We start from the raw sequence: 27,976 nt of genomic DNA on the forward strand, positions 1-27,976 counted from the left end.
CAGCGGGGTGGGGCGGGGCGGAGGGGGGGGCGCGGGCAAAGCCCCGACGCGGGCTCTCCCCCATTCGACCTCGCGCGCAGCGAAGATGGCGGCGGCGGTGCGTGCGATCGGCAGCCTCGGGCGCTTCGCGGCCGCTGCCAAGTATGGCCCAGGCCGACAGCCGCCGCCTGCCGGTGAGACACAGCCCCCGTAGGGGCAAGGCAGCCACCTGGGAGGGAAGTCCGGGTGGGGCACCCCCCCGGGAGGGGCAGGAGGGGCTCGCGGGAGGGGCTCCTGGGAGGAGATCCCGGGAGGATGAGGGGGGCTCCGGGAGAGGGGGTCCGGGAACGATGATGGGGGAACCCGGGAGAGGCAGGAGGGAATCCCGGGCAGGGGAGGCTCCTAGGAGATGGTTTCCGGTGAAGGGGGATCCTGGGTGGAGGTCTGGGAGGAGAAGAGGCTCCCGAGAGGGGATCCCGGATAGAGGAGCTCTCCGTAAGGGCGAGAGGAGAGGGTTCCGTGTCGGGGCCTACACGTGAAGGGCGCTCTGGGAAGCTGTGGGAGCAGTTGTTATCGGGAAGGGTTTCTGAGAAGCAGAGAGGACTGTTCCCATCGGCCTATCTCTGTGTTTCTGTGTGTCCCATATGAGAGTATTGTCCCTGTGTGTTTGTGTCCTGTTGGTCCTATATGTCTTGTTCTCAAGTGTCCCATACGAGGGTGCTGTTCCTGCGTGTCCATGTGTCCTATGCGAGGGTCTTGTGCACGTGACAGTGGTGATCCTGCATATCTGTGTGCCCTGTGCAAGGTCCATCCACGTCTGGCAGTCCCACATATCTTGTCTCTGTGTGATTGTGTGAGGTCCCTGCTTGTCCATTTGTCCTGTGTGAGGGTCTTGTTTACATGACAGTATTGGACCTGTGTGTCTGTGTGGCCTAGGTGAGGTCCCTGCATGTCTGTGTGCCCTGTATGAGGTCCCTGTGTGTCTATTTGTCCCCTGTGAGGATATTGTCCCCATGGGTGCAGAAGGATCCCCTGTGTGTCTCTACAGACTCCTTCCTCCTCCCACCCCCGCAAAGGTTTACCCAGGGCAGAGGTGTTGGGGGCCCAAGAGGGGGTGTGTGGAGGTGTCCCCACAGGGAAAACACTCTGTGCTAGTTCCTGAAGCTGACTGGGTCCCCGTGTCCTCACATGGGGAATCACGCTTTATTCCGGGGGTCCATATGACCCTGTGAGAGCAGAGGAGGGTTTTCCATGCACGATCATCCTCAGCACGTGAGCTGATCCACAGGCAGGTCGCGTCCTTGTGCCCCTTCACGCCTGCTCGTGTGTGCATACCAATGGGTGTCCCTATGCCCTTGGATGTCTGGATTTTGGGCTGTGCCCCAGGCATGCAGGTGTGTTGGTGGGAGGGGATGTCCTCACGTCCTCTGTCAGTGGAGACAACACCCACAGGCGTACGTGCATCTCCAGGTGCCCACGGTCTGCCTTTACGTGGGCATTCAGATGTCTTCAGCCCTGGTCTAACGCTTCTTTGAGATCTGCTGACCTGGGCAGGGCTGTGGCACTCTCCTGCCTGTTCAAGTGCTGGGTTGTTTCTTCCTGATGGAGCTACCAAAGCAAGGAATCACATAGTACCCTGGGAATGCTGAAGGCTGTCAGAAACCTGTTCTTATCTCTGTGCTTTGGAGGACTTCAGAGTCTGGCATCGATATTGAGCCAAAAGCAAGCAGCGTTGTGTTTAATTCAACCTCACAACTGTCGTAGGTGTGGTGTTGGAGCAAGCTTGTGCAAGAGAAGGGTGCTGTGAGTGCAGAGCACTGCTGTCGATACCCCAGAACTGTGGCACCTCCGGTGGGTGCTCAGGCTCCTTGTTATAAGTGGCAAAATCCCTCATCACAAACAGTCCTGGAGCTGCTCCAAGGACGCTGTCACTTGCTGTGATTAATAGTGTTATTCTGATGTTACAACATGCTTGTTGAAGTGGATGCATTGCTGGGGCGGGCCAAAAAGCATGCAGGAGGCAGCGTAAATCCAAGAGCCAGCCCTGCCTGCTCAAGAGCTGCTTGCTGTGTGCTGTCAGGTTCCCAGCGGCCATGGGAAAGCTCAGTTTGTGAGGGTTTCCCAGTTCTCAGTTTGTGCAGTTGGATGGTCTGTGCCAGCAGCTTCCAGGTGAGGACTGAAAGCATTGGCAGTTGTCTTTCTGAGCTCAGCGCATTCGCTCTGCTGCTTGGCTTGGTCCGGGACCGCAGATGGGCTCTTCTGACCCATCCGTGGATGCTGTTGCCACTTCCCGTGGCAGTCTGTGTCCGGTGAGTGGCAGAGCAGGAAGGGAAAGTGCTGGGCAGGAAAGCCACAGGGGAAATGACACTGAAAATAGAAAGTGGGAAGAAACAGGTCCCAGTTAGACTGTGTGAAAGGAGAATTCTCCACTCTCCAAGTTCTTGGCAAAGTCCTGAGAGCAACGTTCTGAGATGTGGGCGTCCCTGCTCTAGAGGGTCTTTTAATTGGAGTGAGTGAAGTAATGAAAATGGAATCGATATTCAGGGCTTTTAATTCCAGCGTGAACATCAGTGGAATGACGGAAGCGTGTATCTAGCTGGCTGCTGCTGCTTCCTCCAGCATTTTGAAGGAGGGTTTTCCTGGCTCCAGTCCTGACCAGTTGCCATGGCACCGCTGAATGAACTGACGCCTTACACATGTGCTGTGGCTGCAACTGAGTAACGAGGCTTTTAGCTTAGACAGGGACAATGTTTTCCACATTTTTCTGGGCTCTAAAATGAAATGCTGCCAGGCTGAAGAGCCTCACTTCAATGTGAGGAGCTTTTGCTGGGATGATGGAACCTCTTACAAAAGTTTATGTTAAAATGGGGTGAGATTTGTTCACTAGTGCCCTTGACTTTATTTTTCCTACTTCATATCTTTTGTTTTGCTAGAGCTGAAAGGCAGAGAAATTCAAGGTCTAAGGTATTCATGGAAACACCGTGTTTGGGAACTGATGTGTAGGAGGAAAGTGTGTTAGATTGCAGCGAAAGTTAATTAATCTGTTCACTTTGTATTTTTAGCTGAGATCATTTTGCATGCAGTGTAGTTTTACAGCCTAGTGGGTGGTTTGATTTTGGCAGACGTTGGGGAGCGATGGATATTAGGAAGGAATTCTTCACTAAGAACGTGGTGAGGCCCTGGCCCAGGTTGCTCAGAGAAGTGCTGGCTGCCCCATCCCTGGGGCTGTTCAAGGCCGGGTTGGATGGGGCTTTGAGCAACCTGATGCAGTGGGAGATGTACTGGCCAGGGCAGAATGTTGGAACTGGATGGGCTTTGGGGTACCTCCCAACCCAAACCATTCTGTGATTCAATATTTCTGAGTAGTTTTGGAGTGGAAACAGCTTTACTCTTGGTTCATAAAATGGTGTTGTGGGCACATGACGTGCACAGACAGACAGAACCCCCTGCAGTGGGACTGACTGACTCTGAATTTCCATCCCTGCAGCCTCGCTTAATGTATACTGGGCCCAAGGAATGGAGCACAAAGGTCATTCCCTGCTGCCAGCACTGACGCGAAGTGGAAGATGGGCCAAAGTGCAGCAGAGCTTCAGCCCTGGGGCTGTGAGGAGGGAAGTGCCTGGGGCTGAGGTGCAGGCTGAGCTTCTGAGCTTATACTGGATTTTCTGCTTTCTTGCTGCTGGGAATGGGATTGTTTCATTCCCGAACACTTTATCAGCATTGAGCAGTAAGACCTGCCAGCTGCCTGGCTGTGTTCCAGTCGGTAGAGGTGCTTGTGTTGCCTAAGTAGTAATGCTTTTACTGCATTCCAGACTTAAAGCAGCTTTGGCAGGGACTCAGCCTGGATCAGTGTTAGAGGATCCTCCTGGTCAAGTTCAAGGTCGCGGGAATGGCTCTGAGCTTCATTCATGTAGTGAGATCATCAGGTCAAATAGAACTTCTCAGGCCTGGGATTTTTGAGTCTAAACAGCGGCATTTTGCTTTTGGGCAGGACTTGTTCATGATGTGATCTGAGTTTTCTGAGCATATTCAAACAAGACACGTTTGTCTGGCTGCTTCCTTGTGTAATTAGAGATTGATTGGGTATTGCATTAACAGATGGAAGTGAGAATAAATATTTTGTACGCTCTTTCTGGGGCTTCCTGTACATATGCCCAGAGATCTGTGAAGTAAGACTTGGGGTGGCACAAGAGTGTGTTTCTGCACAAATGTTCTAGGGCAGTTATGTTCAATTTGCAGGTAACTTAACTTGCGGGCTTGAAACTCTCCAAAGCACAGCCAGGGCTTGGTTTCAGGGCGTGAAGAAGCATTGAACTGTACATACTAAAAGCAGAACACCCTTGTGTGCTGCCTGCTTCATGCCTTTTCTGCTCTTTGGAAAGAAAGCTTTGATTATTCTTGTGCCCTCTGTTTGGCATTGCCCGTGTTGGAAACTCAGGGTGGAATCTGCAGTGTGAAGGTCGCTTCGGTAGCATGGAGTCTGCTGAACTCTGGCGGTGGCATGGGTCAATGTAAGAGAAGGAGCTGGCTCATAATTGGTTTTTTCCAAAACCCTGTACTTGGCCGCTCTGGGGAGGTGAGAGGATGCACAGATAAAGGAGAGCTAGTCTGAGAGTTCCTGTAACATCTGCAACTTCTTTTCTTTAGGTTATGCTTGCCGGAACATCTCCACCTCCACTGCTCTTCACAGTAAGTGGGAAGCTTTTCTATGCAAGTTCATTTTCTGTCGTAAATCCACTGAGCATAAGCTGATAACCCGTCTCTGTTTCCAGACAGAACCCACGTTAGCTATGATATCAAAGGAGATGTTGCTGTCATACGCTTCCACACACCCAATTCAAAGGTACTGGTTTAGCTGTCCATTAATACCTGTGGCATAGCCATGGAAATGGCAGTTGTACGGAGAAGGATTCAAAATTCTAGTGTTAGACCTTCCTGACCTGCAGCCTTTCAAAGTTGTGAGCAAAGTAGAAATAGGAAAGCGAGCATTTGGGCATTTAATGAGATATTGGAATGTACCTCATGGAAATACTTTGTGTGTACTCTGCTAACTTGTCTCTCACTGGCACAAGGTACTACTAAATCTTCCTGTGCTTGGGTAATCCCAAGCACAACTACAGATTGGGCAGAGAATGGATTTGGGACAGCCAAAGAAGGGCTGGGGGTGCTGGGAGATGAGAACCTCAACATGAGCTGGCAATGGGCACTCACAGCTTAAAGCCAAACCGTGTCCAGGGCTGCATCCAAAGTAGTGGAACCAGCAAGGCAAGGAAGAGGATTCTGCCCCTCTGCTCCGCTCTGGTGAGATCCCACCTGGAGCCCTACGTCCAGTTCTGGAGTCCTCAGCACAGGAAAGACATGGATCTGTTTGAGTGAGTCCAGAGTAGGCCATGGAGATAATCCAAGAGCTGGAACACCTCCTATACAAGGCCAGGCTGAGAGAATTGTGGTTGTTCAGCCTGGAGAAGAGAAGGCTCTGGGGAGACCTTAGAGCAGCCTTGCAGTATGGAAAGGGCTCCAGGAAAGCTGGAGGGCCTCTTGATCAGGGAGTGCGGGGACAGGATGAGAAGGAACAGTTTTCAGCTCTAGGAGGCGAGACTGAGATGAGATCTTAGAAAAATGTTTTCCTGGGAGGATGGTGATGCCCTAGCCTAGGTTGCCCAGAGAAGTGGTGGCTGCCCCATCGCTGGAGGTGTTTAAGGCCAGGCTGGATAGAGCTTTGAGCAACTTGATGCAGTGGGAGGTGTCCCTGCCCATTGCAGGGGCTTGGAACTGGATGGGGTTTAAGGTCCCTTCCAACTCGAACCATTTTATGATGCTGTGATTTAAGTTCTTGGTTTCAAGGTGGTTAAGGAGACTGTCTGTTACAGGAAAAAAACGCTTAGAAACTCATAAAAATCTTTGTTTGAGGTCACAAACCCACTGCTGGTGACGTTAAGGTGGAACTTCTTAACAGGTTACTTGATGACCTGCTGCAGGGCTTCATCTGGAGTTTTGTTTTTTTTTCTCTCTGTGTCAGGACACGGGATGAACTTCTATAGCAAATCAGGGCTCGATTTGAGTGTCCAGAGTGTTAGAATTGTGCAGAGCAATATTCTGGCTGTTGGGTGAATTCCTGCATGTTCCAGTCCTCTTTTCCCACAAGGCAAATCTTGAAAGGCTGTAGAGTTGCTGCTGCTGCTGCCTTGTAAATTCCACTCAGACCCACTTTGGCTTTTTGCTGCCAGTCTGTGCACGTTTTCTGGTGGTGTGATGATTGAGCCCACTATTTAATCAGAGGCTGAATTCTGCTGTCTCGTGGGCTCCCTGTTTACAGTGCTTATTTGCTGCTTTCAGGTGAACACTTTATCCAAACAACTGAACTCGGAGTTTAGCGAAGTAATGAATGAGGTATGGGCCAACGAAGCTGTGAAAAGTGCCGTCCTCATCTCTTCAAAGCCAGGCACCTTCATTGCTGGAGCAGATATTGAGTAAGTACACAGAAAGTCACGCTGATGGAGATTTCTCTGAAGCCCAGCATTCAGGTCTGTGTGCTATGAAGTCCTAGTTTCACTGATATCTCCCCAGGGGTGAGACAGGATGAAATCCATGTGCTCAGGATGCCCCAAGTTGCTCAAATGCTGTTAGGACCTTGATAAAGGGGAACGTGGCAGGTCATTAAACCCCATTTGGCTGTAACCCTTGGTCACTGCTTCCTGCATGCTGGGGTGAAGCCAAGGAAACCCTTCCTGGCTCCAGGGTGAGCATTGTCTTTCGGTCTGGGACACAATGACTGCAGATCATTTACATGCAGGACTTCGTTTCAGCTGGATTTGAGTGCCTAGCTGCCTGCCAGTGTGGCCCCTTTGTTAGGCAGGGCTTGTCGCTCTGCTGCAGGGAGCATCTAAGCAGCCTTCCAAGTGATCCGGCATGGGTAATGCTTGTGCGAGGACCCTGCGTGCTCTCACTGGTACCTGGAGTGCCATTGACTCCTCGTCCTGCCATCAGGCAGGACAGAACAGTTGTTTAAAGATAACAAAAGGCAGAAAAGCACTTAGGAGAAAAAGTGAATTACAAATGGGTCCTTCAAAACCTTATTACCTTTTTCGCTGGCTTTATTGAGAGACTGTGTAGTGGGGGAAAGGAGGCAGGACCTAGGTCTGGTAAGCAGAGCTGAAGGAAAGGCTGTATTTGAGGTGTCTGCTGGCCTCAATGCTATGAGCTTCCCAAATTGTGCCTGCCTGGCGAACGCTGCCAGCCTCCATGAGAGTAATTGGCACAAAGAGTCTCTAATTGGCCGAGTACAGCGTTGGAGCACTGGCCATCTGCTCCTCTGGAAAGCGATCCCGGGCTCTCCCCTCCACCCTTCTTGGCAAGGGCTGTGAGGCTTCCTATGACCCTTCCTCCTCTCTCATGAAGGCTTTCAGAGCTCTGACACAAGGAAAGTCATTCACTGCCTGCCGGCACAGCCCAGTGTCAGCATACCGTGGCTTAACCCACAGAGTTTAGTAGTCTTCCTGCGTTGCCTGTTAATTTAAGACTGGGGGACTAAATAGCTCGTGCCTGTCTGTTGAGTTTTGTGGGAAAAGAGGAACAAACTCGTTGAAGTCCTCTCATTTTACTGCTGTTTTCTCAGTGCTTTTCCAATTCTGATCATTCTTTTTGCCTTGCTGCAGCATGATTAATGCCTGCAAGACTTCTCAGGAAGTGACTCATCTCTCTCAGGAAGGACAGAAGATGCTAGAAAAACTTGAGCAGTCTCCAAAGCCCATCGTTGCTGCCATCAGTGGCTCCTGCCTGGGAGGAGGACTGGAGGTATCAAACAGTTCTGGGTCTGACAAGAAGCAGTGGGAACTGATAGTACCAGTTCTCTAAACAATCCAAATGATGTCTGCAGGATTCCTTGGTGTGAGAAGGATTTAAGGCCTGACATGGGTTCATTACATCCATTCAGATGAGTCTGTGTCAGGTTAATGGTTTGGTTGTGCTTCTTTAAGGCTCTGCCATGCTGATTTTCCTGCTTCTATTGAAAAAGCACTAATCAAATATGAATCTATGTGGGTCAGGCTAATATTCACATGAGAGCACCCCAAGGAAAAACGGCTGTTTCCAGCAGGCATTGGATCTGGATAAATGCTGCTGGCAGAGTCCAGGATGGAAATCACTGCTTTTCAGATGAACTGGGTCTCGTATCCCAGCAACTTCTGCTCTTTTGAGAGTTGTTGTGAGAGGGACAAGTGTGGGGAACCTGGCTGGGCTCCACCCTCTCCACGCTCGTGCTCTGCTTTATTGCTTGTCACTTCAGCGGCATGCAGTGTTTGCTTCCTAATCTTCATTTAGGATTCTGTAAACTCAAACACTGTGATAATTCATACAAGGATAGGCTGAGAGAATTGTGATTGTTCGGCCTGGAGAAGAGAAAGCTGTGGGGAAACCTTAGAGCAGCCTCCAGTACTGAAAGGGGCTCCAGGAGAGCTGGGGAGGGGCTCTTGATCAGAGAGTGCGGGAGTAGGACAAGGGAGAATAGTTTGAAGCTGAAATAGGGAAGATTGAAATCACGTATTAGGAAGAAGTGTTTTACTGTGAGGTCCTGGCCCAGGCTGCCCAGAGAAGTGGTGGCTGCCCCATCCTTGGAAGTATTCAAGGGCAGGCTGGATGGGGCTTTGAGCAACCTGATCCAGTGGGACGTGTCCCTGACCATGGCAGGGGTTGGAACTGGATGGGCTTTGAGGTCCCTTGACACCCAAACCATTCTGTGATTCTATGTTTCTATGAATTCCCAGAGCAAAGCTATTACTAAAACAGAGTATGTCTGTAGGAGTGAAGTCTCTTCAGTTGTGTACTGATTTCTCAGGCAGTTGCAGGTTTTTACAAGTACTGTGATGACAGATCTGGGCTTGGTCATCCAGCGATCAACCAGGTATCATGGCTGATCTGTAGATGGGACTGTGCTCTCAGGGTAGCAAAGGAATTTAGCCCTTCATGGTCTAGAGGAGATTTAAAAGTTGCTTGACTCAGTTTGGTGGTTCCATCTACAGGTCATATCGCTTGCTGTCCTCCTCTGTGTGTGTCCTCCTCTGTGTGTGTTCTCCACAGCTCCTCTTGCTGGAAGAAGCCATCAGTGAGCACAGAGGGAATTTGGAGCCAGCTGAGTTAGGGAATTGGAGTAGGGTTGAGAGGAAAGCCAAGGCAGCATGTAGAAGAGACCGCTGTGATGGATGTCCAGTTCTCTGTGGTCTTTCAGAGGGAGACCTTTAATTTTCTTTTCCTTTTTAAGCTTGCCATCGCCTGTCACTACAGAATAGCGACAAAGGACAGGAAAACGATCTTGGGAGTACCTGAAGTGTTACTGGGTCTCTTGCCTGGGGCTGGAGGCAGTCAGAGGCTGCCAAAACTAGTAAGTAGGAGAGAAACTTGGCTTGGTAGCCTGACCCTTCTGCTGCGTGGCCTGCTCCCATTCTCAAATCCCCTTTCTGCTCTTCCAGGTGGGACTTCCTACTGCCTTTGATATGATGCTGACCGGAAGGAGTATCCGTGCTGACAAAGCGAAGAAGATGGGTCTCGTTGACCAGCTGGTGGACCCACTAGGTCAGACACGATGCCTCCCACTTTCTGGATCCACTGCCTCTCAGTTAACCTCTCCACCAAACTGAAATGAGTGGAGAAGCCTTTGATGCAGCCCTCGGTCTTATTCGGGTAGAGCGTACAGGCTGCGAATTCCTTGCCAGGCTCTGCAGTGCCATCTCTATTTCCACCTTAGAAGCATGTGCACAAGGACCTTGAAATGTCAGGCTCCTGCTAAAGCTGAGTGAGTAGGGAAAGGTTAACGGAGAGGGCAGGCCTACAGGCGCTCTTGCACAAGCTAATTGTACAGATAAGAACCTGCATTCCTCATTTATCATGTCACAGGGATGGATTACAACCCATAATGAGAGGAGAAGAGATGACCAGTGCCTACATCTATGCAGCCTGCAGATGTTTATCTCTGTGACAAGATCTTGAGAAGCAGCCACCCCCCTTCCGGCTTAGGCACTTGGAATCGCCAACTGACTTTCAGTTGGGTACAGAAATTCCTTGCAAACTGCAGACCATGTTGCAATTCCAACTGCCGAGTGGGTCAGTGAGTAATTAGTGGGCTGCATCCAAAGTAGTGGGACCAGCAGGGCCAGGGAGGGGGTTCTGCCTCTCTGTTCTGCTCTGGCAAGATTCCGCCTGGAGCCCTGTGTCCAGCTCTAGAGTCCGCAGCACAGGAAAGACATGTATCTGTTGGAGCAAGTCCAGAGGAGGCCACAGAGATGATCCAAGGGCAGGAGAACCTCCCATATAAGGACAGGCTGAGAGAGTAGGGGTTGTTCAGCCTGGAGAAGAGAATGCTGCAGGGAGACCTTAGAGCAGCCTTTCAGTACTGAAAGGGGCTCCGGGAAAGCTGGGGAGGGGCTCTTGACCAGGGAGTGCAGGGACAGGATGAAGAGAATGGTTTAAAACTGAAAGAGGGGAGATTGAGATGAGATCTTAGAAATAAATGTTTTCCTGTGAGGGCGGTGAGGCCCTGGCCCAGGTTGCCCAGAGAAGTAGTGGCTGCCCCATCCCTGGAGGTGTTGAAGGCCAGGTTGGATGTGACTTTGAGCAACCTGATCCACTGGGAGGTGTCCCTTCCCATGGCAGGAGGTGGAGCTGGATGGGCTTTAAAGTCCTTTCCAGCCCAAACCATTCCATGATTCTATTATCCTTTACCTGCTTCTTGCTGGGTAACGTTCGTTCCAGCAGGCAGCAGTGTTTGGGGTCTGCCAAATACGTGCTCTTAGTTGTTTATGAGGAGATAGGTGAACGTGAAAGTTGAAGACCTCAGCTTTTGGTAGAGTGAGGAGTGACAGGAGGTGAAAGACAAGTGGGTTTCTGTTTTATTTTTAGTTTTTACCTGCTGTGTGGGGAAGCAGTCATCTGCTGTGGTATTTCCTTAGCTCTGAAGACCCGTGCAGCATCTGTGTGTGGTTGGAGCAGTTCGTAGCGAAGGTGAATAAGGCTGCTCAGCTGTGAGCCTGCAGAGCTGTAGCCTCCTGTAGTTTGTTCTTCTGGCTCAGAGGCAGCCCAAGGCTGCACATTTAGCCACAGGCTCCTTATGGTGGCCCTGTACAGAATTGCTGGGCATTGCTCTTTCAATAATGACTCGTAGTATTTTCCTCCAGCAGCTTTACACAGCTGCCTTATGTCTCCTCCAGTACTCATGATACAAGTCCTGTGCTTGCAAATTGTACAACCCACCCTCAGAGGCTGCTGAAACTCGTTTGGTGATGGCTTGCTTCATTGTTTGTGTGGCAGCATTAGTCTGGGGTAGGCATCACAATATGCTCTAGCTAAAGCAAGGGAGAGATTTCCTGCACCTGAAGGTAAAGGTTGAGATTTCATTGGACATCAGCTCAAGTATGGGTAGTTTTCAGGAGCTCAGTGCTTTGAAACTGTTGTCTGTGTATTTAATAGCAGCGTAGTTGTGCAGACTTACTATACCACACAAGGAGGGAGAGTTGCAGCAAGAGGGAGTGGAGGAAGCCCACTTAAGTCCTGTTGAGATACAGGGGTGCCTGCAGTTCTGCATAGTAAAAGGTTGAAGGATAGAGGGCACAGTCTACAAAAAAAAAATTGTCAGGTGCTGAAACAATGGTTCAGAGAGGTGCTGGGACCTCCGTCCTTGAAGGTGTTCAGAGTCTGGGAGGACACATCCCTGAGCAGCCTGATCTAATTGTCAGGCAAGTGTCCTTGCTAATGGCAAGGGGGTTGGAAGTGGATGATCTTTAAGGTCCCTTCCAACTCAAACCATTCTATAATTCCAGCGTTGGATTTCACTTTGAACTTGGCCCTGCTTTGAGCAGCAGGTCAGGCCAGGTGGTCTGCCATGTCCCATTCCAACCAAAACTATTCTGTGGCTTCATGAAAGCAGTGTTGATGGTGAAGTGGCACACTGCTCTCTGCTCCATTGGGAGTTGGCATTTCTGTGTAACGCCATGGATATTTGCCTGTTGAGCCTTTCCATCATTCACAATCAAGGAAAGTCAAATAGGCAGGAGGAAGAAAGTGGTAGTAAGTAATACAAAGAAACATGATGCTGCTGCCTCATCCTTGCTTCTCTGCATCACCATCCAGCAGCAAGGATTTCTGCTTCCTTCCTTCAAGGCTTCTCTGTTGTTCACAGGGCCAGGTGTGAAGACTCCAGAAGAACGGACGATTGAGTACTTGGAGGAGGTAGCAATCGGCTTTGCCAGGGGACTAGCCAACAGGACCGTGTCTGCCAAAAGATCAAAGGGGCTAGTTCAGAGTAAGTCTGTGGGCATCATAGCTTAATCCCAAGGGGCTAGAGTGAGTGTAATCAAGCTTTGCTTCTCAGGGATATGTTGCTGCTCCTTCTTAATTCCATATTCCAAATAGTTAATTTCACATTGTAATCGTCTCTTGAGATGAGTGAGTTTGTAGAGAAAACATTGATCTGCAGGTCTGACCTGGACACCTTTGTCACTGAAGGTGTTCAAGACTGGGTTGGATGGGCCTTTGGGCAACTTGATCCAGTGGGAGGTGTCCCTGCCCATGGCAAGGGATTGGAACTGGATGGGCTTTGAGGTCCCTTCCTATCCAAACCATTCCACGTGAGTGGAATGTGACTTCCAAGTGGCGTTGCCAGAGCTGCACGTGGTGGCTCCTGAAGTGCGTTCAAAGGGAGCCAGGCTTAATGGAATGAGCAGCAGCTGCTTCCATAGACTATCCGCCTTCAAAGTTCTGTACCAAGCTTGTGTAATCAAGTGGGAAGAGGCACTTGGGTCCGCTCTGCAGTAATCCTCCTTTGCAGCACCCTCATGCAGTCAAGCAGAGCTCAGAAATAGTGACATCTCTGCGAGTTCTACTCCACAGGGCTCAGTCTGTTGCCAGTTGTATTAGGGAGATTTCTTAGCCCCAAATGAGCCTTGTCTGTGGAATGAGCCATGGAAACCCTTCTGAGCAGACCACACTGCCTGTGGCTGAGTTTCAGGTGCGTGGTTTCTATTGCAGATACACAACATTCACATCTAAACCCTTAGTTTTCAGGTTAATCATTTAAAGGCTGATGGTGCATATAGCGCTGTGCTGAGACATGTTTTGTCCCGTCTTGCAGAGCTAACAGACTATGCCATGGCTCTTCCCTTCGTAAGGCGGCAAGTCTACAAGACAGTGGAGAGCAAAGTTCAGAAGCAAACCAAAGGACTCTACCCTGCGCCGCTGAAGATCATTGAGGTAACTCCCGCTGTGAGGCCTGAGAAACTATGGTGAAGGTGGGTCTGTGGGATAACATGGCAGCAGACACAGAGGGAAGGTGGTTCCTTCCTCTCAGCCAAGCCATGCATCATGATCTTCACAGATCAGTCTTGCTGACTGCTGGCTGTGTTATCTTGAACAAGCACAGTGAAACTCAGAATAGCTTCCCAGAACATAATCTCCCATTTGCTCACTGGATCATTCCCTGGAGGCGTTCAAGGCCAGGTTGGATGGGCATTGAGCAACCTGATCCAGTGGAAGGTGTCCCTGCCCATGGCAGGGTGTTAGAACTGGATGGGCTTTGAGGTCCCTTCCAACCCAGACCATTCCATGATTCTGTGGTACCAGTACTACATAAATCAGTAAGGAGAAGATCAAGAATCCCAGTGAAGGAAAGGCTGAGCTGGAATACTTTGTCCATGAAGCTTCCAGCTGCACTTTTTCCCGATTTTCTGTGCAGTTTCTAAACAGTCTGGAGAATTGGAGACTGAGGAAGATTTCATCACTCTCTACAACTCTCTGAAAGGAGTTTGGAGTGAGGTGAGGGTTGGTCTCAACTCCTTGGTAGCCAAGTGACAGGACAAGGGTAGGTGGCCTCAAGGTGCTCCAGGTGAGATTTAGGTTGAGTAACAGGAGGAATTTCTTCACAGAAAGAGTTGTCAAGCATTGGAAGAGACTGCCCAGGGAGGTGATTGAGTCCCCATCCCTGGAAGTGTTTAAAAGATGAGTAGATGATGTACAGAGCAGTGAGCACAGAAAACAACTCCCAAAGCCACAAGATGTGTGTAAAAAATAACCAGGTAGAAAATCCCTTGCCATTGTAACTGTTCTCTGCTAATAGGACAAGATGATTCCTAGCTCCACTTTGAACAGCATTCACAGAACCCAGGGAGTCTGAAGTGTGCTCTGAATATTGGGGGGAGGGGTCACTGGGGACAATAGGAGATGCAGCTACACAAGCAATCTCAGTAAAGTGTTGCTGTTGGCAGATGTGGCTTAGCAGCAATGTATCTTTGTTGTTCTTTGCCTAGACTGTAAAGACTGGTCTTGATCAGGGGCGTGACTTTGGATACCTTGCTGAGTCCCAGGTAAGGAGACGAAAGCCCTGGTGATAATTGGTAAGTGATGGAGTTGAGGGGGATTTGTGTTTAACCATGCACAAAGGTCAGCTGAAAGCTGTATGTTCAGCTTTTAAGCTGAAAGAGGGAAGATTTAGATCAGATGTTAGAAGAAATTCTTCACTTTGAGGGCGGGGAGGCCCTGCTCCAGGTTGTCTAGAGAAGTTGCTGCTGCCCCATTCCCTGGAGGTGTTCAAGGCCAGGCTGGATGGAGCTTTGAGCAACCTGGTCCAGTGGGATGTGTCCCTGCCCATGGTAGAGGAGTAGGCTTTGAGGTCCCTTCCAACCTAAACCATCCCATAGTTCTTAGTGCCAAGTGGTGTCTCTGGGGAGGAACAACCACACGTACCAGTACTGGCTGGGGACCAGCTGGCTGGAGAGTTTGGTGAAGGGCTCCAAGGATGATTAAAGGCCTGGAGCATCTGGCACACATGGAGAGGCCGGGAATTCTGGGACTCTTCAGTCTGGAGAAGTGGAGGCTTGAGGGGTTCTTAGTAATGTGTGTAAATACCTGGTAGGAAGCAGTAAGGAAAGCGCAGCTGCACTCTTCTTGGTGGTATCCAGCATCAGAATGAGGTATTGAGCACAAACTGAAATGGGGAATTCCACTTAAATACACAAACCATCTTTTCTGCTATAAAGGGGATCGAATGCTGGAACAGGTTACCCAGAGAGGCTGTGGAGCCTCCCTCCATGGTGGTATTCAAAACCCAACTAAGAACAAACCAAAGCAGTTTGCTCTAGTTAACTGTGCTTTGAGTGATGGAGTGGGACAGGATGATCTCCACAGGTTTCTTCCGATGTCTCCCATTCCATGGTTCTGTCATTCTCTGAAATAAGCCTCTATCTTATTCTTCCTTTCCCTTCAATCCTTTAGTTCCCTGGCATCAGTTGAGTTTAGCACCACTGATAACTGCTAAGGGAAGTCGAGTCTTTTGCATCTGTAAAGCCCAGAAGGTTTCACCTCTTACTCTGCTCGCTGCTTTCCCCTTTGTAGCTCCAGCCAGGGGCGAGGCTGAGCAGGTATGAGCATCACAGGAACGGTGCCCTGTTGCAGAGGTGTAGGCATACGCACACATGTGTTCACAACAGTAAGTCCTAGCAGCCAAGAGGGCCAACTGTGTCCTGGGCTGCATCCAGCACGGCATTGCCAGGCCGTCAGGGAAGGGGACTCTCCTGCACGGCTCCACACTGGAGCGGCCTCACCTTGAGTACTGGGTGCAATTTTGGGCACCACAGGGTGAAAAGGATCTAAAGCTACTGGAGAGCGTCCAGAGGAGGGCATAGAGCTGGGGAAGAGTTTAGAGAGGAAGCGTGTGAGGAGCAGCTGAAGTCGCTTGGTCTTTTCAGCATGGAGAAGAGAAGACTAGTGGGAGGCCTCATCATGCTCTACAGCTTCTTCACACGGCGAGGAGGTGGAGTAGGAGCTGAGCTCTTCTCTCTGGGCACCAGTGACAGGACAGGAGGAATGTGCCAGGGGAGGGTTAGGTTGGACGTCAGGAAAAGATTCTTCACCCAGAGGGTGGGTAGAGCACTGGAACAGCTCCTCAGGGAAGCAGTGATGGTGCCAAGCCTGACAGTTTTCCATAAGTGTTTGGCCAATGCCCTCAGATCCATGTTGTGAATGTTGGGGTTGTCCTGTGCAGGGACAGGAGTTGGACTTAATGAGCATTGTGGGGCCCTTCCAACTCAGGGCATCCTATGACTCTATGAAACATGGAGTACATGTGTGACTGGCTGTGCAGACAGCTCAGCGCCTTTACTGCTGACTTCCACATAAACTCAAATGGCTTGTAGGCATGGCCAGCGTGGATGCTGTTCCTCCTGGTGGACTGATCGGAATTGTAGCTCACATGTGGCAGTATTTGCACGCATACACACATACCCCTTTTGTAGCTGGCTGTAGATGTATCATCTGTCAATTAGTTGGCCACAGGAACCTCATGTCCTAAATGCTGTCCCGTCCTACTCAAGATTTGCAGTGACACTGGAAAACAGTAGTAGAATTTAATATGGAGATAGCACAGACTGCAGCAGGTCCAGGGCTTCAGCAGGCAAGTGTACTCACCCTGGCTTGTGCATGTGCACGCACTCACTCACACACACTCTCTCTCACTTTGTTTTCCCACGCATGCTCATCCCTCCCTTTCTGTGCCTTAAAAACCAACCTACCTCTAATTAGTTTTTCCACACTGGTCCCAGTTTTGCTACATCTGTGCTCACATTCGTTATTTTTGATACCGAAGAGGTGATTCTGGCAGTGCACAACGTCACTGGTATGGTTACCTGGGCCCTGCTGGCTCTGCAAGTCGTCACTCATCACAAGACCCATGATGTTCCCGTCTGATTCTCTCTGCATTTGGGTCATCTCATGCTGCCGCTCAGCTGCTGGTAAAATCCCTCCATCCCCCACTGTCTTATCAGTAACTTTCAGCAGCTTCCCACACTGCTTTCTGTCACATTGTGCCATCTTTCCTGCCGTGCTAAGTAGCTCCTTTTGTTCTCTTGGTCAGGGATGTAGCAGTCTGCCTCGTACCTTAACAGTGACCTCCTGGGCCTGTCTGTGCTGGTTATGCATTCCACCCACGTTTGGTCTGGTGCTGAATAAAAGGCTCGGAATACTCTGTTCCTTACAGAAAAGAATGGATGTGTTTTCCTGAGAACAGCAGCAGGATGGAGATCTTCCCAGAAGAAGATTCTTATTATTCTCTAAAGAATAATAAGTGTCAGTGCCCTGTCTCTTTTAATGCCTCCCTCTCACCCCTAGGGTAGGAGATTTGCAGATTCTGTTCCAGCCTTTGTGTTTCTGATGTTTTAACAAGCTTCTAGCTCACAGGACACTGGTGAGGGAGGATACAGCCTTGCATTGGCAGCTTTCCTTAGCTGCCTTGGCTCCGGCAACATTAGTTTTCTGTCGCCTTACGCTGTCTTTGTCTTCATAACTGCTTTCCTGTGTCATGCTGAGTGCTGGGAGGTAATGCAGGCCTCTGATTTTTTTTGTTGCCTGCCCATGATCCTCTGAAAACAGTATCGGGCTGCTGCTTTTAGTGAGAATTGAGCTGCTTAAAGATTGTTCTCAAAGTCTGAGTGCAGGGCTGTTCCACATCGAAACCCCTGAGGCAACAGCCTTGGCTTAGTGCAGGATACACACGTCAATGCAATACAGTCCTGCCTCTGAAGAAGTGGCTCCTGTGTTGATCCCATGGGACCCGCAGCTGCTGGCTGTGACCCCAGAGTTGCTTTTGGTTTACCAGTGAGCTGCCAAGGAATGTTACTCCCAAAGCTGGGATCTGAGGGTGAAAAAAAGCTGTGAATGTTTCAGTGGATAGTAAGGAGATGGACATGAAAATACTGTGACTGCTGTTGCTCCCCAGCAGAACCCCTGTCCCTCCAGGCAGGAGCGTTAGAGGTGCACGCTCTTTTAGGTGCTTTAAATTATTTGTAGGAAAGAAGATGGAAGAAGCAGTATCCTGCTCTTCTCTGGCAATGCACGTGGGAGGCAGTGGTGTGAAGTGGTCTGTGCTTAGCACAGGAGTTGTCTCTCTGCAGAGGTGCATGTGCCATGGTTTTGATGAGTGCATGCTGGAAGAGAGACGGCTGTTAAATACCAGACTCTCTGCTTCCCTTTTCCCTGTCTTACAGAACTTTGGCCAACTTGCAATGACCAACGAATCCAAGGCACTGATGGGACTTTACCACGGGCAAGTGCACTGCAAGAAGAACAAGTTTGGAGCACCTCAGCGAGAGGTCAAGTAAGTGCAAGTGTGAGTGCAGTTGGAGGAGTGATGCTAAAAGGCTCTGGTGACTGTGTGGCCTGGAGTCCTGTGCAGGCAGAGCACAGCAGAGATCTTTCCAGCCTCCAGAAGGCAGCTGATCCTCTGCAGTCTGGATTTCTTACCCACAAGTGAGATCTTGCACAACCTCACTATAAATAGTGCGTGGGTGGACAGTATGTATGTGAGTCTGACAGCAGCAATGAAAATCCAGCTGTTTCTAGCCTTGAATGTGTCCCTTGGTCCTTTTCTGCACAGGACTCTGGCAGTGCTGGGAGCAGGGCTCATGGGAGCCGGAATTGCCCAGGTTTCAGTGGATAAGGGACTGAAGACCATTCTGAAGGACACAACACAGCAAGGCTTGGACAGAGGACAGCAGCAGGTCTTCAAGGGGTATGTGTGTTAAGAGGAGTTTCTGCAGGATGGGGCTGCCTTTAGTCAAAACACTCCTCTGCTGTCAGGCAGTCAGAAACTCCTGACACCCTTCTTCCAGCAGAAGTCACAGAAATGCTTTCTTTTAAGGTTGCCCTATGCAGTGCGCTGGGATATTACTACGAAATAGGCTCAGTGTATTCAGCCTTAGCTCCTTAGGTAGGTAGACAACCTGACAGATGATTGCTTTAGCTTTTAGATTTAGCATTAGCTTAGAGCTAACGGGGAGGGAGTAATCCTGGCGGCCTTGAGGCCCTTGTCAGGGGAGGCATCATGTCAGACTTCTGAAAAACTGGATTTCTTTCCCCTGTCCTCCTGGCTCAGCTGTGCATTGGCAGGAATGTCAGCAAGTGACCTTCAGACTAATGCACCTGCTGAGCTGCGTGAGCGTGATTCTCCTTTTTCCAGATGGAAGGAGGGGACAATACTCAGAGTGACAGTCCTGCTGGATTGCGATGGTGGTTTGGTCTCAGCTTCAGTGGGGAGGGAGAGATGCCCTTGGAGTCGGGGCGCACCAAAAGCGGTCCAGGCTGGCCTGCCCAGCAGCTGACAGAGCTGTCCTTCCCTAGGCTGAACGGCAAGGTGAAGAAGAAGAATCTGACATCGTTTGAGAGGGACTTCATTCTCAGCAACTTGACAGGCCAGCTGGACTACAAGGGCTTCGAGAAAGCAGACATGGTGATCGAGGCTGTGTTCGAGGACATTAACATCAAGCACAAAGTACTGAAGGAAGTGGAAGCCGTGAGTATCAGTTCTGAGTAGCTCATGCTACCTGTGGCCCTTGTGTGGTGGAGAGTCATGCTGTCCTGCCCTGCCAAGCTTTGTCCCGTCTCCTTCATGCTGCCATTTGGTGGTTGGTGCAAGTTAATTATGTCAGAACATGGGCGAGTGTCAAGGACAACCCTCCTGTTCACTAAGGACATTTACTGTTCCATAAGGAATTGCTCATTCCTAGTTGAATGGGACAACTGGGACTTTCCCTGCCTTCTGGGAGCCGCTCCAGAAAACCTTCCAGAAGATCCAGGGTCGGAGGTGTGACCTCGCCAGCACCAAGTAGAGGATATATATCACACCTAGACCTGACTCTGGACAGCCTGTGTGTTTACACAGTCTCTTCCACCCCTGCTATAGGTGATCCCTGCTCACTGTGTCTTTGCCAGTAACACATCTGCCCTCCCAATCAGCCAAATCGCTTCCGTTAGCAAGAGGCCGGAGAAGGTGAGTACCTGGTGCTGTGTTACTGCTATAAGTCTGTTCTGTGCTGAGCTGCGCATTAATGGCAAACTGGCTTTGCTGTAGGTGAGTGCTGGGCTCTTCTTCCTCAGAACGAGAAATGGCTCAGCCTTTGTCCCCAGTGTGAGGTTTGAACAAAGAGCTTATGATCTTTGGACAGGTAGGAGAGGGTTGAAGGTAAACTCATCCCAAGTGTCCCGTTGGCGAGGCAGGGTGCAGGAGGGAGGTCAGCATGCTTCAGGAAGCGGTAATGCACGTGGGGGCAGAGAAGCTGTGGAAGCACTCGAGCTGAGAGCATTCCAGCCAGGAAGGCTTCAGTCATTTTGATAAACCAATGAGAGACACAGGAGTGACTTGCCATGATGGGAAGATGCATTCTGAGGGAGAAGGCACTAACCTAACAGCAAAAATGGAAGAGAAGTTGGTGGCTGGAAGCTGAACTTAGAGGTGCTTAGACTGAAGCCCATGGGATCAGCTCCTGAGAGGGTAGTGGTTTTTGTCTCTGGCTCCAAATGATCCATATGAACAGGATACCAAGTGCAACGTAGCAGTTTGGGCCAGAGGTTTGGAGCAGAGGACATATTCATACTATTGCTTAAGGTCTAAACCGCAAATAGAGCAACTGCATCCTCATCCCTTAGCCCAGACAAGCAGAGGTGAGTAGGAATGCTGCATGAAGAGCGGGCTGCCCTGAGGGACGTGCTTGGTGGAGGTACCATCTGAGGGATGTGAGTGTGCTGGACTGGGAAGAGCCAGGGGCTGCCCAAGGTTCCTGTGGCACCTGCTAACGTGAGGCTGACAGAGCTGGCACAGTTCCTATGGGTGACCTGCACCTTCAGGGAGCAGCAGCAGGAGACCAGATGTGACACTGAGGGGTCTGAGTGACCACATTGAGTCACATCAAGGGCTCGGCATCAGTCTAGGGTGGCTATGATATAAAGAGAGGGAAATTTTTGCCCCCCTCATTTGAGGAATCTGCTTTGCCTACCTAGGGCTGCAGAAAATACAGGGAAGAGGGAGTAGTTGCCTGTGAGATAATCCCATTCTCCTCTAAAACAGGTGGGACAGGGTGTCCATAGGAGCTTGGGCAGAAGGAGGGGGAAGCTCTAGAACTCAGTTGGAGGGTGTTAGGCAAATACAAAAGCACAGGTACCCTGGGCTGGTTCCCTAAATTCCTGCAAGGGTCTCAAGCTTGCCCAGGGCAGTGCATTGCCTGTGCTGCTTGTCTCACTGCAGAAGTTCTGTGGGCATCTGAAAAGGTGGAGTAGAAGTTTGTTGTAGGTCACTTCCAGCTGGAATATTCCATTCCATTCTGTCCCAGCTGATTGAGGTGCCTGTGACCTTCCTCTGCCTCTTCCTGCTTTGCTGTCAGATCTCATTTGCATTGGAAAAGCAAACTGAGTCTTATTATTTGTTCAGACTTGCAAATAACATCCTCTTGCTGTATAAATTACCTGTGTAGTAGCTCTTTATGGGGACACTAATAGGGGATCAGTTAACTAATTAGTGTATTTTCTTTAATTAGTCTGCAGTCATCAGCTTTCCTACAAGGTGTCTCTGACTTATACAGGTCTGGGTGCATAGTGTAGCTTCCAGGAGGACAAAGGTGACACACTGATTACATGGTGGTGTTAAAAAGGTGAGGCACTCAGCCAAATCATCCTCACTTAAATGCTGTTCCTGGAGGAAGGCTGTTCTCGCCTCTGTAATTTGTTGCTGGAAACCTGCTGCCTTGGCCTTGGATTCACTTCGTCACTGAAAAAAAACCCAAACCAAACCATTAGCAAGCAGAACACAAGAACTCTGCTCAACATCTGTCTCAAACTGCTGTTCCACTCTGACAGTCCCAAGCATGTGGCTGCTCTGCCAGCTCAGATCATACCTGCGGATCATGCAGTGCCTGTGATTCCGAGGACAGACCTCAGCTAAGATTCCCATGCAGGTTTTCCTGCCAGACTATTCCCAAGAACAGAGGGAGCTGAGCAGCGCTCTCGGTCGTGTAAGCATTGTGCCTAAATTCTCACTGAGGCAAGAGCTGGGAAAGCCAAGGAGAGAAAGGGACTTGGAGACCACTCCTGTCAGAGTTGGGCACTTGACTTGCCCAGCAGATGCTTCTGGAAGCCAAAGTCTCTTAACTGTGCTTGACCCAGAGCTCTTCCTTCTGCCTAGGTGATTGGGATGCACTACTTCTCCCCTGTGGACAAAATGCAGCTGCTGGAAATCATCACCACAGACAAAACATCCAAGGATACGGCTGCTTCTGCTGTTGCTGTTGGCCTCAAACAGGGCAAGATTGTCATCGTGGTAAAGGTGAGTGAACACTGCAAAATACGAGCTGAGGTAGTCAATAAAAGGGCAGGCTTGTGCGCCAAGAGGAGGCTGAAATGTGGCTTTGAAAGCATCGGCATTAGCCACTTACACTAAGAAGTGAAAACAGAGTTTGGAAGGTGGCAAGTGCCAAGATGGTCTCTCAGTTGTCCTTGAGAGCAGCTGTGGAAGGCCAGAAGGCGCAGGAGCAGTTGGATCGTCCAGCACGAGATGCTGGCAGTCCTTCTTCACGCAGCTTCCAGGAGGCTGAAGTCTTAATGGCATCCATGATGGAGCAGAGTCTGGGCTGGACTCTCACTGCCTCTTCTCCCTGGCCTTCTTCAAGGGCAGAGAGGCCTATGAGCAGTAACCCTCCTGTTTCTGGATTTAAATCTTGTGTGAGAGGGGGCAGAAATACACGTACAAGAGTAGGAGAAGAGCTGGGCCAAGCACATGGAGGAGAAGGCTGAGTGCAGCACAGCGAGGCAGCACAACTGCTATGGGCTCGGGGAGGAGGCAGCAGAGCCTCGGAAGGCTATGGGCTTGGAGTGGCGTGTTGGGCTGAATCTGCTGTTGAGCGCACAGCCCTCCAAACAGAGCTGCTCGCATGCTCCGTGGTGGAAAGCGTCAGTGACGCTGTCTCAGCTGTGTAGGAGTTCAGCCAGTAGGCTCAGGGCAGTTTGAGTATAGTTTTGGATTGGTCTTTTCACTGACACATGAGGTTGCCCGCAGTGCTGAGCAGGTCTCTCCTGTGGTGCTGGGAGAACTGGCTTGTCTGAAAGTGCTCGAGGCATCCCTAAAGGCCAGCGGAGATAGTGCTGCTTCTTAAACCCTCATCCCCACTTCAGAGGCTTCCCTGAGTGCCCCTTCAGAGCTAATCTGTTACTTCCGGCCTTCGTGAGCAGTATTAGAGGTGAAATAGTCAGTTTATGCCTTTTTCACTAGTGCTGAGCACCCATTCCCCCATCAGCCTTAGGGCCTGGTGAAGCATGGGAACATGCACAGCTGGTGTATTTTAAATAAAAGCTATTTCAAATAAAAACACGCCATTGGGAGCTTCCAGGGAGTTCATTGAAGCCTTTAAACACTACAGGAAAAATCTACCCTAGCAGTTGATAGCATCCTGTTAGAAATGGAGCCGAGTGTCTGCCCTGCATGGCAGTACCTGGGCTGTGCAACACAGTTCCTGTGCTGCCGAGAGAGGCCGTGTTGTGCAGTTTGTCCTCACCTGCCTTCCTGCTGCACTCCTCTTTCCTAGGATGGACCAGGATTCTACACCACCAGGTGCCTGGGGCCGATGCTGTCAGAAGTCGTCAGGGTTCTCCAGGTGTGTATCCTGTCAGGTACTGAGCATCTGCCAAATAGTTGTGTAAACTCTGCTTCTCTCTTGCCCCCACTTGGGCTGACCCCAGCCCTGGCTGAGAAAGGAGGTGGGCAACCATCCCTGGTGCTCGTGGTTGCCCCCAGACCACCTTTGGTGGTCTGATAAGACCTGGTGCAGGCAGTGGTGAGACTCTTTCCTCCTCACCTAGCTCGAGGCAGAGCAGGGAGTGGTGCAAACATTGTTATGCGCCTCCTGTCTGTAATCAGAGAGCTAACGGGGCTGGTTGTGGTCTGCAGCCCTGGATGCACGAGGGCTTTGTGCCCACACACTGGGTTTCCAGGACGCTCACCCATGGATACCACTGCTTCTCTGTCTCTTCCTGCAGGAAGGCATTGACCCCAAGAAAATAGATGCCATCTCTACAGCATTTGGCTTTCCTGTGGGTGCTGCCACGCTGATTGATGAGGTGGGCGTGGATGTGGCCACACACGTGGCTGAGGACCTTGGCAAGGCCTTTGGCGAGCGCTTTGGAGGAGGCAGCATCGAGTTGTTCAAGCTCATGGTTCAAAAAGGCTTCTTAGGTGAGGCACTTAGCTGTCTTAATTCAACACATTTCCCATTTGTTCAAAGGAAAGTGCCAGCATCCAGCAGGCTCTTCTGTCTCAGGTGAGGACAGTTGGAGAACAGTTCTGGGAATGGATTGGGAATCCCAGCTGTACCCTGGGCAGGCCTTTGACTGCAGCCAGACATTCCTTTGAAACAGACAAAGATGCTGCCTGGAGGAAGGGCACCAGACAAGGTCCCGTGAAGCTCTGGCTGGCCTCTGCATTACATCTGTGCTCTGGGATGTGGGGAACAAGTGACTGGAAATAGATGTACTCCAGAGAAACAAGCCCTGACCTGAGCTTTAGAAGCTCTGTGCAAGGAAAAGTTATGTCTTTGACCATATGGCTGGAGCTGTGCCCTGGTGGCACAGGGTACCAAGAGGCAGCGGTGCCTCTGAGTGCACCAGGACAGAGCAGCGTCCATCAGTGGGACCTGTGCTTGGGCCGTGATGGCTCTTGCCTTCTGATGGCCCTTGCTGTGACCAGGCCCCTGGCAGGGAAGATTGCTCAAGACATCTTGTCATCTCTGTCCCTTGTCTGTTTGTTGTAGCCATGGAAATGGTTATGTGGTTGTCCTCTGGACCTAATGAAGGCAGTGGGACCAGCAGGTCAAGGGAGGGAATTCTGCCCCTCCGCTCTGTCGAGATCCCACCTGGAGCCCTCTGTCCAGCTCTGGAGTCCTCAGCACAGGAAGGACATGGAGCTGTTGGAGCGAGTCCAGAAGAGGCCATGAAGATGATCCGAGGGCTAGAGCACCTCCCACACGAGGACAGGCTGAGAGAGTTGGGGTTGTTCAGCCTGGAGAAGAGGAGGCTCTGAGGAGACCTTAGAGCAGCCTCTTAGTACTCTCCAGGAGAGCTGGGGAGGGGCTCTTGATCAGGGAGTGCAGGGATAGGATGAGGGGAACAATTTGAAACTGAAAGAGGGGAGGTGGAGATGAGAAATTAAGGAAGAAATTCTTCCCTGTGAGGGTGGAGGCCCTGGCCCCGGTTGCCCAGAGAAGTGGTGGCTGCCTCATCCCTGGAGGTGTTCAAGGCCAGGTTGGATGGAGCTTTGAGCAACCTGATCCAGTGGGAGGTGTCCCTGTCTGTGGCAGGGGTTGGAACTGGATAGGCTTTGAGGTCCTTTCCAAGCCAAACCATTCCATGATTCCGTGTTCAGGGCCTGGCACAGTCACCTTGCCAAGGACGTGGTCCCTTTCCCTCTGCCCTTGGTGGGGCAGCAAACAGGCTCACTCTGAGGTACAGAGGCACTGCCTGTGCTGGGAGGTCCTCATGTGAACATCAGCAGGAACAACAAGATGATATGAGGTGAGAGTGTCATGAGCAAATGGAACACGTGGCAGGATGCAACCATCTCTTTATCCCCCACAGGTCGCAAGGCAGGGAAAGGATTTTATATTTACCAGGAGGGGGTGAAAAACAGGAGCGTGAATTCTGGCATGGATGAGATCTTGGAACGGTTCAAAGTGACAGCCAAACCTGAAGTGTAAGTAGCTGTGCATGCTGAGCGGTGGTGTGGGCTGGCTCCCGCTCCTTCCTCTGCCTTTTAGCAGGGGCATTGCTGAACACGGCATCACTCCAGATGGCATTTAGCTATTCCCAGCTGGGGGCAGGTTGTCGGCTCTGGAGAGCCTGTGCTAGCAGCAATGGGACATCCTCGAATTTACCAGCATTTGCTTGGGCAGCTTAGCAGAAAGCTTTTCTATGGTGAGCCTTGTCTGGGGTTGGTGCAAGCCCTGCTGTGATCTTCTTGGTGTTGGACCTGTACAGTCTGGTGCTGAAATATCTTCTGGAGCCATTCCCATCTGCCTTGATCGAGCCTTTGCTGTTCTTGCATGCCTGCTTCAGGACTTAGTCCGTATCCTCATGCAGATAGGGACAGTCCCAGTGAGAAACTATTCTCCCCTACCCCAGGCCTGGCTCCGTCCCCAGTCTGTGCTCCCCCATCCAGCTCCTGTGTTACCCGCACAGCCCTCACAGACACTTTCCTTGCAGCTGCACTGATGAGGACATCCAGATGCGCTTGGTGACGAGGTTTGTGAACGAGGCAGCCATGTGCCTGCAGGAAGGGATCCTCAGCAACCCCGTGGAGGGAGATATTGGTGCCGTGTTTGGCTTGGGCTTCCCGCCGTGCCTGGGAGGTAAGATATTCAGCTGGGGTTTGGGCTCAGCTGCATGGCTTGGCTGGAAAGCTTTGTAGTGGGCTTGCCTAGTGGGCTCCAGCCACCAGAGGCGACTCGGCTGCCAACGCCAGGTTTGAGCTGCAGTCTGACAAGCCTAAGTGTCTGTATCCCACATAAAGCCCAAGTCAGAGAAGTTGCTCCAGCATTCCCACCCCATGAGAGGTGGCCGTGAGCCTGAGAGCTGTAAGACATTTCTGCCAGGACCCTGTGGAGTTCCTCTGCTGGTATGGCTGTGTCTCAGGATCAGGGGCCTCCAACCAGGCCATTTGCTCTGTCTTTGGGTTTGAATAAGAAGGCAGAGCAGTGCTGACCCTAGCCTCACCAGTGCTTCCCATGAGAAATTGAAAGGAGGAGCCTTTACTGTGCCTGGCAGTCATGGGGGCATAGCTGGGCTGGGAGACCTGCAAAGACCTTTCTTTTCTTAAGGAATCCCAGGCTTTTTACAGCTATGTGGTGCTCCATGAAAAATGAGGCTCTGGTATCCCACCTTGTACCACTGCTAGTGCCTGGGCGGGCAGGCATCTTGCAGCACTTCTAGAAACCTGGCCTGGTGCTGCACTCGGAGCTGAGAAATGGTACCCAAGGATGCAATGGATAAAGCTGAGCCGATGGCCTCAGCTGTGGTGCATGGTACTTATTGGGCCTGGCCAAGAGCACAGGCAAAGTTCTCCTGGATCTGTCTCCAGCCCGGCTGGGCAGCAGTGGCCGTGGCATGGACAGTGGACGAAGCATTAGCTGAGCTTTGGGTCTGAAGGATAGACCCAAACTAAAGGATACTAAGGGCTCTCAAGTAAGAGGTAGGGCTTCTGCTGAGTAACTGGGACTTTCCTTCCTTGAGACATACTGAGACTTGGGGAGAATTTCCTGTTACCTGCATCCTAGCTTGTCCACAGCAGTCCAGTCTGCTCCCTGCCTGCACTGAGCAGAGACAGAGTCCTCCATCACCCTGCCCAGAGACCAGGAGTCTTTTCTGGAGGATAGGTTGGCTGAATCCAGCGCTCTTGCCTTGCCAGGCACCTTGGTGCCTCTTGCTTCTGTGGCACAGCTGTGTCTCGCTCTTCCCGGCAGGTCCTTTCAGGTACGCCGACTCTTATGGAGCCAAGCAGTTGGTGGACAAGCTGCGGAAGTATGAGGCCGTCTATGGCAGCCAGTTCACACCGTGCCAGCTCCTGCTGGACTATGCCAACAGCCCAAGCAAGAAATTCCACCAGTGAGCATGGCCCAACACCACCCGCCCAGACGCACCGACTGCTTGAACCAGGGCCGCCGGCTCTCCAGCAACACCCCCATTACTAGGCTCATCTGCAAAGCCCCCAGGGAGTCAGGGAGGGAAAGAAGGAGGCAGTGGATTGCCTCGTGGCTTGTAGTCATTTCAAGTGCCTTATCAGCTGCTGTGTGTTGGGCACATCCGTCCTGTGGCTCCTCGCTGGGAGAGAGAATTCCTTCTGCGGTCACATCTGTGCTACGACCTCCGGAGCTCCCATCCTGGCAGGCAGCTTCCAGCGCACCAGCTGCCCCTGAGGCCTTGCCTTTCCATAAACCTCCAACAGAATAAATACCCATCTTCTGGGTTTGGACTCCGTGCTTGCTTCTCCTCCCTTGCTGGGGCAGCAGCCGCTCAGCACCGAGAAAGGGAACCACTCGAGTCGGAAATAAAGCGTTCAGGCAATCCTCTGGGGTCCTCTACGTGCTTGTTGGCTTCAAGACCCATAAAGGAGCTGCCAGAGGGTGGGGAAATGCAGAGGCTGGCGGCAATGCAGAAC

At 51.1% G+C, this 27,976-nt stretch overlaps 1 protein-coding gene across 1 annotated transcript; it reads left to right on the plus strand.

The window, feature by feature from the left end:
• The first annotated feature begins 31 nt into the window (after window positions 1-31).
• HADHA (hydroxyacyl-CoA dehydrogenase trifunctional multienzyme complex subunit alpha) lies at window positions 32-27,884 on the plus strand. The gene is made up of 20 exons (XM_054062915.1): window positions 32-173; window positions 4,627-4,668; window positions 4,752-4,822; window positions 6,316-6,449; window positions 7,635-7,773; window positions 9,236-9,355; window positions 9,444-9,546; window positions 12,146-12,268; window positions 13,097-13,215; window positions 14,268-14,324; window positions 17,997-18,106; window positions 18,386-18,520; window positions 19,129-19,300; window positions 19,691-19,777; window positions 21,962-22,102; window positions 23,358-23,426; window positions 23,809-24,004; window positions 25,402-25,516; window positions 26,026-26,171; window positions 27,282-27,884. The coding sequence occupies exons 1-20, from the start codon at window positions 86-88 to the stop codon at window positions 27,425-27,427; spliced, it is 2,313 nt and encodes a 770-aa protein (XP_053918890.1). The 5' UTR covers window positions 32-85; the 3' UTR covers window positions 27,428-27,884.
• The last annotated feature ends 92 nt before the right edge of the window (window positions 27,885-27,976 follow it).

This window comes from Cuculus canorus, chromosome 3 (assembly GCF_017976375.1).
Source record: "Cuculus canorus isolate bCucCan1 chromosome 3, bCucCan1.pri, whole genome shotgun sequence".
NCBI lineage: Eukaryota > Metazoa > Chordata > Aves > Cuculiformes > Cuculidae > Cuculus > Cuculus canorus.